Source organism: Corapipo altera, unplaced genomic scaffold (genome assembly GCF_003945725.1).
Source record: "Corapipo altera isolate COAL_440 unplaced genomic scaffold, ASM394572v1 67, whole genome shotgun sequence".
NCBI classification, from domain to species: Eukaryota; Metazoa; Chordata; class Aves; order Passeriformes; family Pipridae; genus Corapipo; species Corapipo altera.
In genome coordinates, this window is record NW_020884906.1 from 7,928,690 (window position 1) to 7,941,277 (window position 12,588).

At 57.1% G+C, this 12,588-nt stretch overlaps 1 protein-coding gene across 2 annotated transcripts in view; it reads left to right on the plus strand.

Annotated features, from left to right (window-relative positions):
• The window catches only part of SEZ6L (seizure related 6 homolog like), a 36,349-nt gene extending 23,975 nt beyond the window's left edge, over nt 1-12,374 (plus strand). The window contains exons 4-17 of one of the 2 annotated variants that reach the window (XM_027652212.1): nt 3,390-3,582; nt 4,108-4,293; nt 4,746-4,911; nt 5,042-5,208; nt 5,980-6,174; nt 6,264-6,402; nt 8,413-8,609; nt 9,750-9,944; nt 10,069-10,260; nt 10,495-10,689; nt 11,050-11,082; nt 11,216-11,330; nt 11,564-11,666; nt 11,967-12,374. In XM_027652212.1, coding sequence (XP_027508013.1) covers nt 3,390-3,582; nt 4,108-4,293; nt 4,746-4,911; nt 5,042-5,208; nt 5,980-6,174; nt 6,264-6,402; nt 8,413-8,609; nt 9,750-9,944; nt 10,069-10,260; nt 10,495-10,689; nt 11,050-11,082; nt 11,216-11,330; nt 11,564-11,666; nt 11,967-11,996 — 2,106 coding nt within the window. In that variant the 3' untranslated portion in view covers nt 11,997-12,374. The remainder of the gene's footprint in view (nt 1-3,389; nt 3,583-4,107; nt 4,294-4,745; nt 4,912-5,041; nt 5,209-5,979; nt 6,175-6,263; nt 6,403-8,412; nt 8,610-9,749; nt 9,945-10,068; nt 10,261-10,494; nt 10,690-11,049; nt 11,083-11,215; nt 11,331-11,563; nt 11,667-11,966) is intronic. The other variant, XM_027652213.1, reaches the window with a different exon arrangement.
• The last annotated feature ends 214 nt before the right edge of the window (nt 12,375-12,588 follow it).

Consider the following 12,588-nt stretch of genomic DNA (forward strand, 5'->3'; position numbering starts at 1 on the left):
CTGGGCACCACTGCCCTGGGCGCCTGCACTTGCTAAGATAAACCTTCCCAGGGAAAAAATAGATTTTTCTTAGGCCTCCTAATAAACAAACTGTACAAGGGAGCTGGTACACCCTGAATGTCAGCGATGATCAAACCGCTTAAATGTCACACAATTAATTTAACAACGAGGCACTGGCAAGCAATTTGCTAAAAAGGCACTTGGTTTTGGTGGGAAGAACACAAGTCCCCTGGTCCCTGCATCCCCCTGCCTGCTGGGAAAGGTGTGGGTGGCCCCAGTGGGTGCAGGAAGCCCCGAGGCAGCAGGGTGGGCAGCCCAGGTCCCCTCTCTAGCCAGTGCACATGCTCACCATGTGCCCTCCCATCAGAGTGGGGCATTCTTACTAGAGCTGATGTGCTCCATCAGCTCTCCCCAAAATACAGCACCCCTCAGCCTGGTGAGGCTGGGAGCAGGGCAGCAGCCTCAACACATTCCAAACACTCTCCAGGTCAAACCAGCCCAGAGTCCCCATACTCTGGCATTCAATTCTTTCTTCTTTGGTTCTCCCCATGTCACTGTTTGCATCCAATTAACATCCATTGACTTTTAATCTGCGTAATTAAGAATGTGCATTAGAAGGAGCAAGGGTTCCACTGGGGTTGTCCCCTTCAAGTGGGCACAGGCTGTGGCTGATCCCCGGGGCACAATGGCAAGGTGGCCACCAGTCCCAGAAATGGGGCAGTGGTGACAGCACAGGGTGTACACTGGGGTGCCTGAGCATCTCAGACACTTTTCCATGGCAGTAACTGTCTCCCCAGACCTGCAGGGTGCTAAAGACAGGCTGCTTTGCTGTAAATTCGCCTCTGCCCATAATCCATCAGGTGACACCACTCCTGACCTCGCTCTGTTGTAAGCCAAGGTTTTAATGGAGCATAAAATTAGCCTCTACACCCCTCAAGCTTTGCATTTCCCTTTGTTGATGCTTCTGAGCATTTCAGACAAATTAAATCACAACAGCAGGTCCGTGCTTGCAGAATGTGGCCTCATCTGCAGCTGGGCAGTGCCCTGAGCTGCCCGACCACAGCTGGGCTGTGAGCTCTGGGGGCTCTGAGGTGAATTCCATCCAGTAGGTGCTGGGTAATTGGTACAACAGGAGAGGTTTGGATTTAATTCACAACTCCTGGAGTGGGAATGGAGAGTAAGTCCTTCGAAGGGGATTCCTTTCTTCACATGGGTGGACTGAACTGGGAGCTCTGGAGGCCAGAGCCACTCAGGGATGCTGTTTTGGGAGATGCCAGATCAGGCTGGGCTGGGAGCTCTGGAGCAGGTGCTGTGTTGCAGGTGCTGTGGTGGGGTGACCTGGGGAGCTGGGTTTGATAGTCTCTATGTGGAGCCTGAGCTGGTGACCACCCCTGTCACAAGTGGTGCAGGGTCTCAGAAGGTCCTTCTGGAGGCTGAACACGGAGGGATGTGTGAGAGCTTGGGGTCTCTGCTTGGCTCCCTGCCAGCAGCCGCCCACATCCCTCACAGCAACTCAGGGACAGCGGTGCCCCTGCCTGTCCCTGTGCCAGCCAGGCTGTACCATGGCAGCCCTGAGAGCTGGGAGCAGCCAGCTCTCCAAGTGCTTCGTGAAATTATATTTATTTTTAAAATTCTTGAATCTTCTTGGCAGGAAATAGAATTTCCCTAAAGAGGTTTTCTAGTGGGTGAGCGAGGCTGGCAGCCTGGCTTGAGGATCCCTCCTGCCTTCCCAACAGGCTCTGGAGGAGCTGACATCAACGCAGACATGGATTAAAGTTAGAACTGGTCCTCCCAGCCCCTGGCAGGAGCTCACACATATGGTCCCTCTCACAGCGCTGACGGTCCCTGGCACGAGGCCACTGCATCGTCTGGGCTCGCTGGGTACTCTGGACTCCTCTGATGATGCCAGCCTGGTGCTGGCACAGAGAATGGCATGTGACACTCACAGTGACACCCAGCTCCGAGCTGCTCTGGGCCTGGGTTTGCTGGAGGATAGGCTGCTGGCAGAGTCGAGTGGTGTGTGTGTATGTGTGTGTCTCATGGCACCCAGCAGTGCTCCTCAGCTTCCTCCCTTCCACAGAGCTCTGCCTGCTCCTGCTGCTCTCCTGAATCCCCTTCCCAGGGCAGAGCTGCTCCAGCAGCACTCCTGAATGCTCCCCTTCCCAATTTCCTGGAGTGATTTGGCTCTGCATAGTGTGCATGATGCCATCATCACTGGAGGGAGCCAGCTGGGGAATAGGTTTGACTGGAGGGATTTCAGAACAAAATGTGTTAGAAACACCCTGGGAACATCTTTGCAGGGATTCAGACCCAGCTGGGGAAGCAAAACTCTGTCCTGGTAGGAGCTGGCAGGAAGTAGTTAGCATTGTGTGGAGCCCACTCAGCATCCCTGGATCCCATGTTCCAAATAATTCATCCCAAATAACACTTCATTCCATTTATTAATAATTAGATCTGAGCCATCCCACGAGCTGCAGTGTGTGCTAGCTGTGCTGGGGAGGCACATTTCCGGGACAAAACCTGGAGAAAAAGGAATGACCTGGGTCAGGTTGGGGGCTGGGTTTGCACTGAGCCCGTGTTTCTGATGATGCTTTTATCTGCCAGGACCCAGCACCCTGCTGCAAAAAAATGGCAAAATCAGCTCCTCCTGGATTAAAACACGGGCCGGGGTGAACTCAGGCATACTCTGACCCAGCCTGGCGGTGCTCGGTCCAGCCCCATAGCAAAGATCAGGCTTTTCCAGGGATGTTCCTTCAGATCAGGCAGGGAGTCACTTGGTGGGACTAAGGTGGTTTCTCCCGAGGAAATCTCCCTCCTCCCAGCAGAAGGGCAGAGGATGCCAAGGGCTGTGTGGGGGTCCTTTTAGTGCCAGTGGCTGTGTCCTACCTTGTGGGCCAGGGGGAGGTGGCATGATGGTGACAACAGCCACCAATCCCTCCAGTCACAACATCATCGGGAGCGCTTGTAATCACAGGCTGGGCTGGGTGCTAAATATAGAGCCCTGGGCTTGCACACTTAAGGAAACAAACGATCTGATGAGCATCTTTCTGCTGAAATATGAGCCCATTTATTAAGCTAAATGGACGTGAAATGCAAATGTGAGGTTACTGCTCAGCTATTTCCAAATAATAATTAAAGGCTTTTGGGACTACTCATTAGATGCACTTGCTGTGTGACTCCCCACCACTCCCCCCACTCAGTGGGGTGAGGGATCCTGGGGAGGATTCCCGGTGCATGGGCTGGATGGTGGGCACCAAACAGAGGGAGGGCTGTGCTGGTGCAATGCTCTGTGGGCACTCTGTGTCCAGGGCTGGGATGTGAGCCCTCACCTGGAACCCTATTGGGACCCCCCCTTCACCCGCAGCTCACAGGTCTCTGCTCCCTCCCAGGTCAAGAGTGTGAACCTGTCTGACGGGGAGGTGCTCTCCATCCGCGGTGTGGATGGTGATGCCCTCGTGGTCCTGGCCAACCAGACCCTGCTGGTGGAGGGCCAGGTGATCCGCAGCCCCACCAACACCATCTCCGTCTACTTCCGCACCTTCCAGGACGAGGTGGTGGGGACCTTCCAGCTCCACTATCAGGGTGAGTGTCTCCCTGATGTGGGTAGGGGTGGGATGGGGGTCAGTCCCATCGGGCTGCGGGGATGGAAGGATGGTGGGCTCTGCCTGCACAGAGCAGTTGGGCTCCTGTTGCACTGCCTGCCCATGCTCAGAGCATGGGGTGGTCAAGGTGTTGTGCCCAGAGCAGATGGTTCAATGTGCCCTGATGTCTTCAACCCTGGCACTGGCTGTGCCTTTCACGCCTGCCTTGCCCTGTTTCTGTCCCTGTACAGCAGCTCTTCCTACACACACTTACACTGTGAGTCTATTTTTTACCTCGAAGAGCTGTAAAAAATAAATGAGTTTGAGCAAATTATTTTTAAAATAGAAACTGGGTCTGGGCAAGAGCAGTAACAGGTGAGGAAGCAGCAGAGCAGGGGGTTGGCACCTGGCAGCCAGGTCTGTGTGTGACACGTGGGGACATCCAGCACGTCCCTACGTTCACCCCCCCTGTGGGGTGGCTGGGAGCAGATGAGCCCTAAACTCCAAATGGATGTGCTTGTTGCAGTGTTTATGCTGAGCTGCAACTTCCCACGGAGACCTGACTTTGGAGACGTCACTGTGATGGATTTGCACTCGGGTGGAATTGCTCACTTTCACTGTCACCTGGGCTACGAGCTGCAGGGTCCCCGGGTGCTGACGTGCATCAACGCGTCCCGGCCGCACTGGAGCAGCCCCGAGCCCATCTGCTCAGGTACACTGCACACCCTCAGAGCTAAGGAAAACTGGGGTCCACAACCAAAAATGTAATCCCTTTCTTCATGCCATGGGTTCAGTGAGGTTCTGGGAGAGAGTGAGAGCGATGCCCAGCTCTGCACACAGCGCAGCCCGAGGTACTGCTGTTGGCCGGGCAGTGACTGCAAAATCTATCCCCTCATTAGGCAGGAAAGGAACAGGAAATTATAGATTTTATGTGTATGTGCGAGTATATATGTGTGAGTATAAATATGTACAGATAGAGCAAAGCCAAAACAGGTGAGAGGTTTGTGCATTAGGGACTGAAGAGAACTGGGCAGGTGCCAGTGGAGGGGGTCATCTGTGGGCTGTGGGAGTACAGATGCCCCCGTCCCGTCTGCCCTGCCCCATCCCCTTTGCCTTGCCCCGTCCCCCTGCCCATACCAGTGTGGCTGTGCTCTGTTCTGACAGCTCCCTGTGGAGGGAAGGTCCACAATGCCACCATTGGCCGTGTCCTGTCACCCAGCTACACTGGGAACCAGTCCAGCAGCATGTACTGCGTGTGGGCCATTGGGGCACCCCCGGGACAGAAGCTGCACCTGCACTTTGAGAAGCTCCTGCTGACCGAGAAGGACAGGTGAGGGTCCAGGAGCCACCTGGGTTTGGAAGTTCCCAGCTGGTCCCAGCTCGCCTACCTCAGACCTCCAGGGGCTGGGTGGGACACAGGGACTCCTGTCCCACGTAACGTGCTGTGTCCTGCCCTGCAGGATGGTGGTGTACAGCGGGGACACCAACCAGTCTGCTGTGCTCTACGACTCGCTGCGTGCGGAGAGCGTGCCCTTCGAGGGGGTGATCAGCGATGGCTCCTCCATCAGGATCGACTTCCTCGCGGAGGAACCCGCGGCCGCCACGACTTTCAACATCCGCTTCGAAGGTGCTGTGTCCTCATCGTGGTGCCCTGGGGGCAGTGCCCCAAGGGCTGTGCCCGGCCTCAGCCAGCACACCCGGCTGTAGGAAGGGTCTCAGCTGCCACTGGCACCAGCAGACCTGGTGCTCCCCTGTGCTGCTGTCCCTGTGTCACTGTGGGCACACAGGGTGACCTGAACCTCATGGGTGCTGTAGGAGCTTTGGGGAATATATTTGTCTAGGAAAAAGTAGGGAAAGAAATAGTGAAATGGCATTTCCTTCAGCAGGAAAGCTTGTTGGTGAGCTGAGTGTCCATGGGACATGTCTCCTGTGCCAGGGACAGGGCTGTCCTCCCACTTACCCATCTGCCATCCTCTGGATCTGTCTCTTTCAGGGACAGGGTGCAGGACCAGCCCTGGCAGCTCACACAGCTTTGCTCCAGTCATTTAGGTGGATCCCACTGGAGGATCATTCCCACGGGAGCCCTGTGCCCCCGAGCAGGCTCGGTAACACTCAGTAATCCCAGGGTGGATGGGTCAGCAAACACAGTGCCTGGCAGTGCTGTGAGCGTGTCCCCACAGGAGTGGGGTTTCGTTAAACCTGCATGGCTCAGGGCAGATAAATTGTTGCTAATCCTAATTGCCTGTAAAACATGCCATGGAAGAGGCTGTCCATGCTAGTGGGGATGCAGGGGTTGGTTCCTGGCTGGGGACAGTAGCAGAACCCGGGGTTCACCCAGTGAACCCCCAGAGAGGGAAGAAGCTCCATGTCCCTGTGGCTAACAGGACTTCTCTTTCAGCCTTCGAGCGGGGCCATTGCTATGAGCCCTACATCCAGAACGGGAACTTCACCACCTCCGACCCCACCTACAACCTGGGTACCACTGTGGAGTTCACCTGTGACCCTGGGCACTCCCTGGAGCAGGGCCCTGCTGTCATCGAGTGCGTCAACATGCGGGACCCGTACTGGAACGACACGGAGCCGCTGTGCCGAGGTCAGTCCCTGTGTCATGGGCAACATTGGGCAGTGAGGGTGAACACCCCTGTGACCCCGCTGAGCCCTGACCACCTCTCGCTCTCGCAGCCACGTGTGGGGGGGAGCTGACCGCTGTGGCTGGGGTGATCCTGTCCCCCAACTGGCCGGAGCCCTATGCAGAGGGGGAGGACTGCATCTGGAGGATCCATGTGGGTGAGGAGAAGCGACTCTTCCTGGACATCCAGCTGTGAGTAGCCCAGGAACCTCAGTATCTGTCTCTACCCCAACAGAACACAACCCCCTTTGCTGTCGTATCCCACTCTCCTTGCCCCAGGGATCTTGCACCATCATGGGATCATTGAATCCCATAATGGTTTGGGTTGGAAGGGATTTTAACATTCATCTCATTCCTTGTCATGGGCAGGGACACCTTTCACTAGACCAGGTTGCTCCAAGCCCTGTCCAATCTGGCCTTGAACATTTCCAGGGATGGGGCAGCCACAGCTTCTCTGGGCAACCTGTGCCAGGGCCTCACCACCCTCACAGAGAAGAGTCATGCCATGTTCCTGTTCTCCCCCTCAGAGCTTCCCTAATCCCTGTTGATGCACTTGGCACTGTGGGCAGGACTGAGTGCTGCTCTCTGAGTTCAAAGCACTGTTACACCATCCATTGCAGCAGTTTATTGCTCCTCCAATGGCTTTGGAACTTGCTACAGGGAGTGACGCCACAGCAGCACGTGGCCATATGCCACGTGGGGTGACACACGGCACCATCAGGAGCTGGGTCATACGGGGTTAGGAGAACCTGGGGGCATCCATGAGCTGCAAACAGCTGAATCTTTGGGCTGAATGTGAAATACAGGCACTAAGGGAGCGGAGCCCAGCAAGGGGTTCAGCACGGGCTGAGCATGCCGGGATCAGAGGGAACAAGATCTGATGCTGGGCTGGGAGCCCTTGGCATGGTAATGCTGCCTCTGTAGAGGGAGTCTCCTTTGATGCTATTTTGGGTTTTCAAGATGTGTTTCAAGTAGAGGCTTAGAGTCATAAAGGTTTTAAAGCTTCCCATAAAATCCCAAGTCAGAGCTCCCAGTGCACCTTTCCCAGCTCTGTGGGTGCTTGGGCTGAGCAGAACTGGAGGCCAAGTGATTTGAAATCATCAGACATAAATGTCACTGAGAAAATCATGTTTGACAGAAAGCAGAGATTTACTACAAATGTCAGCTTGCCATGGGGATTAGCTGGGCTCCTTCCAAGAACATTTCTAATAAATCGTTTGGGTATCAGCTCAGAAATCTCCTGTGGGGCCAGGAGCACCCTGCTGTTTCTCCCCTGGCCCTCTCCTGCCCTGGGGAAGGGAAGGATGGGGGTGTTGCTGCCTCAGCCCCTCCTGCACCACCGAGCAGCAAAGCGCTGGTGCCGGCTATGCCCCCACTGCTGGTGCTGGCTGTGCTCCCAGCGCCGGACAGCCTTGCTGAGATGCGGACTCGGCAGGACAGCGAGCAGGGAGGGGGGTGTCAGTGCCCACTCTTGGGGCTGATATGATCCGTTCAGCCAGAGAACCCGCCTGGCAGCAGCGCTGGCACCAGAGCCATGTGTCCCCCGGGATGTGCATCCATCTCCTGCCCTTGGCCTGGCAGCGGGGCGAGAGGGCGAGCCCACCCCATCCTCTTCGGCTCCAGGGCAGCCGCATCCCCGCCGCAGCCGGGGTGGATGGATGCTGCGGCCGGCGCTGCCCGGTGTCCCCGGCAGTCCCCGCCATCCGCGGGCCGCCACTGCGCTCTGCTGGCCGCGGGGACGAGCGCGGCGCCGCCGGGACCGGCACTTCCACAAGCAGGGATGCGCTGCCCCGGGAGCCACCGGCACTGCCCCGACCTCGACCCCTGGAGTCACACCCGGAGGGCAGAGGGAACCGTGGGGCTGCGGCCCAAACAGGCGGGGACGGGACAGTGCCACAGCGCTGCTCAGTCTGCCTGAGGAGGGGACAGGGAGTGGGATAGGGACAGGATGGGGATGTGACAGGTATGGGAATGGGGACAGGTACAGGATGGGGATAGGATGGGAATGGGACAGGGACAGTATATGGACAGGGATGGGGACAAGAGAGGGATGGGGATGGGACAGGACAGGGATGAGCCACAAGGCAAGTTTGCTGCACTGCAGTGTTGGGGCAAGTGGTCACCTTGCTGCCCTTTGAGTCGCACACCATTGCATCCTGTTTGGGTTCCTTGCCCTGCTCTCTAACCAAACTCTCCTCTCAGCCTGAACATCACCAACAGTGACATTCTCACGATCTACGACGGGGACGAGCTCACCGCCCGCATCCTGGGGCAGTACGTCGGCAGCAGTGGCCCCCAGAAGCTCTACTCCTCCAGCCCTGACCTCACCATCCAGTTCCACTCAGACCCCGCTGGGCTCATCTTTGGGAAGGGGCAGGGATTCATCATGAACTACGTAGGTAAGGAGAGCAGGGGGCTGGTGTGTCCCCTGCCCTTGCCATGAAGGTGGGGATGTGACACACAGCCAGCCCAGGTTGTCCAGGTGCCAAGTCTGGAAGAGGGAAAAACTGCTGTGACACCAGCATTCCACATCCCACCAACCTCCTGCAAAACCCCCAGGCCAGCTGCAGGTCTCTGGGTCAGCCAGTTCTGGGGTGTCCCTGTGTGCCTCCCTCCTCCAGGCTGGCAACAAGGCAGTGGCATTTTTGGTCCCTGTTAGCCTTGGTCTGATCCAGAAGGAAAGAAATTGCTGGAAATGGGAGTGCAGGATCCCCACACACACCCTGCCAGGCATAAGCTGATGGCAGGGAAGGTCACTGAAGCCAGTCCCTGGGTGGGCTCCTGAGATGGATGTTTCCAGCTCCCAGCTCCTTGCTCCAGAGTGGCTCAGAGCACCTGGAGACATCTGTTCCATTGTCCTTTGGGGCAGCCCTGTCTGCCAGACTGGAGTGGGGAGTGCCCACACAGGGGACAAGTACTGGGGAGGGCACTCCTTCCCCATGGCTGCCTGTGGCCTTGCTGGCTACCTCTCCTCCTCCTGCCTTCCCCCACCAGACTCCTTCCAAGCGTGTTTTCCTTGTGCTGCTGACAGCCCTGGCTGTGACAAAGAGAGCAAACTGCAATGCAGAGCACCTGTGAGACTGCAGGTCCCTCCTTGGTGCTCTGCAGCACACAGGGTCAGGCTCAGCTGTGGGCACAGGGCTGGGGAGGGCAGGGCACAGCCCCCTCACCTGAGCAAACCAACCATGGTACCTGCACTGATCCTGCACCTGCAGCCAGAGCTGAGCTTGGTGTTCCCAGGTTGTCCTGACCCCAGCACAGGTACTGCCCCATTTGAGCCCTTTGTCTGCTGGTAGGGTCAGGGCTGGGGAGGTTTCAAAGAGCCCCCATCACCCACTGCTGCCCCTTCCCTGTGCCCACGGGTTGCCACCTGTGGACCAGCTGCCAGCTGTGGCTGTGCCATTTGTGGACTGTGAGGCTGGAGAGCTTTGGGGAGGAACAGGCACTTGGGCCATGAGTCCAGGTGTGGTGGCTCCAAGGAGGGCAGTGCCATGGAGTCTCATTCGGTGGGTGACAGCCAGAATCCCTCTTGGCTGCAGAGGTGTCTCGCAATGACTCCTGCTCTGACCTGCCCGAGATCCAGAACGGCTGGAAAACCACGTCACACACAGAGCTGGTGAGAGGGGCCAAGATCACCTACCAGTGTGACCCAGGCTATGACATCGTGGGGAGCGACACCCTCACCTGCCAGTGGGACCTCAGCTGGAGCAGCGACCCCCCCTTCTGTGAAAAGAGTAAGTGCCCCAGCAAGGTGCTGCTGTCCCGGTCCCACACCCTCATAATGGTGCTGGTCCTGCTGCCATGCTGGGGCTCCCTGCTCCAAGGGGACCCTGTGCTCAGCCATCCTCTTCTCCCCAGTTATGTACTGCACAGACCCAGGGGAGGTGGAGCACTCAACTCGCCTCATCTCTGACCCAGTGCTGCTGGTGGGCACCACCATCCAGTACACCTGCAACCCTGGCTTCGTGCTGGAGGGCAGCTCCTTGCTCACCTGCTACAGCCGTGAGACCGGGACGCCCATCTGGACCTCACGGCTCCCACACTGTGTCTGTGAGTTTGGGTTGTCTCTCCTGCTTTCCTGCAGTTCAGCTCCTCTTTGGGGGTCCCAGGGAGTCCTTCCCTGAAGCTGGGACCTTTCCCAGCAAGGGGGTGGTGCAGAACTTTGAGCTACCTGGAAGCAGGATGGGGTGGGACTTCAGGTACTTCTCACTGCCCTCCAGGGTCCTTTTCTCCCTCAGTAGTCTAAGCCCTGAGCTAACCCCAGATTGTTTCATTCCCTTTCAGCTGAGGAGTCACTGGCCTGTGATAATCCAGGACTGCCAGAAAATGGGTACCAAATTCTTTATAAGCGCCTCTACCTGCCAGGAGAGTCTCTGACCTTCATGTGCTATGAGGGCTTTGAACTCATGGGGGAGGTAACCATCAAATGCATCCTGGGCCAGCCGTCCCACTGGAGTGGACCCCTGCCCATCTGCAAAGGTAACATGGGGGGCCTGGGAGACTTGGGGATAGCTCATGCCTCTGTCTCCAACTTGGGAGAGCCCAGGGACAGCCCTTGGTCTGGCTGCAGACCTTGGCAGGTCTCTGTCTGGGAGCTGAACTTAGCTGAGACCTGGAGCTTCTCTGGCTTTGGGCTGAGTGAGCTCTGCTCGACCCAGCCTGCTCAGTCCTGGCCATGCACTTACAGACACCAAAAGCTTATTAAAATCTGGGAGTTCACAGTGTGGTTTGGGACCAAATGGGGCAGGAGACCCTGAGTCTGGGCTCCCCAACAGCCAACCACTGCCAGTACCCAGTCAAACCCAGCTACATACCAGTAATTCTCCATTTCTCTTCCAGTGAACCAAGATAGCTTTGAACACGCTCTGGAAGGTGAGTGATGCGGGTTTGCTGGATGTGCAGGGACCTTAGCCAGAGCCTGGTGGAGCCTGGGAGGAGGGGGAGAGGCAGAGGGGGGATCACACGGTGCCTGCAAATGCCAACATAATAGATCTTGTCCTTTCAGTAGCAGAAGCTGCTGCAGAGACATCGCTTGAGGGTGGAAATATGGCCTTGGCCATATTCATCCCAGTGCTGATCATCTCCCTGCTGCTGGGAGGAGCGTACATCTATCTCACAAGGTGGGCATACAGTTGGGCTGGGGACCATCACCGGGCAGGGGGGACATGGCCAGGGCTGGCTCAGCATTGCCGCGCCCTTGCCAGCTGCACACCATGGGCATGGTCCTCGGGAGTGTTTCGGGGCCCTTGGGGTGCTGTTGGGGAGCTGGGACGGGGGAATTGGCAGATGGGGCTGGTCATGTTCTGTTCCGGGGTTGGTCTGTGCAGCCCAGTGACTCCAGCATCTCCCGCAGGTGTCGGTACTACTCCAGCCTCCGCCTGCCCCTCATGTACTCCCACCCCTACAGCCAGATCACGGTAGAAACAGAGTTCGACAACCCAATTTATGAGACAGGGGTGAGTCCTTCTGCACCTGTCCTCCTCGGAGACCCTCCTGAGGGGTTTGGCTGGGTGGGCAGCCATGGGATGAGTCCAGCCACACCGCTGTGACAGTGTTGAGTAGCAGGGCAGGAGTCTGTCCGTGTTGGTCACTCACCAGGAGCTGGGTTGGTGATGCAGAGGGTGCAGGGTCCTAACTGGGAGGGCATCACTCCCCTGAGGACAAAACAATACCCAGGATCCTTCTTGCTGCCTAGGAATGGAGAGATGATCTTGAAATGCAGCTGCTGCCCTCAACTGGCTTTTCCTTCCTTTCAGGAAACACGAGAATACGAGGTTTCGATATAAGGACAGCGGTAAGAGAGTCTCCGGCTGTGAACTTAATGTGCTCTCATAGAACTTCCTCAGTAACTAATCCAGAGGCCATGTGGAGTTTGGTTGGACCCCCGGACCTGCTGTTGTCTTTCCTTTTGCCTCTTTATTGAAGATTTTACTGTTTTCTTCACTGTATTTATTCTATTTAAACTGCGATAGGTGTGCTGCCAAGCCCTGGGCACAGGCAGCAGCGGGAGCCGGGGCAGAGCTGGGTCCTGGTGAGGCCAAGGGGGCATGGGGGCACCTGCTGTGCCCCCCTCCGTGGCAGAGTGTCCCCTGGTACTGCCCACACATGCAGAGGGATTTTTGCGGTTCTGGTGTTGTTAAAAATTAAAGATGTCTCCATTGCAAGAGCCTGCGGTTGATTGCTGGGAGCTGAGGTAGCGCAGGGTCTCCTGCAGGGTTCCCATCCTGCAGCTCCCAGCTCCCCAAGTAGGACCCTCGCCCAGGGGCTCGGGTGGCACTGGTGCAGGGATCATCCTTGCTGCAGGGCTCAGGAAAGCTGTCATCCAGGGAGCCAGGACAGCCTGGCACTCACGAGGCACATGCTGCATTCTTGTCCCAC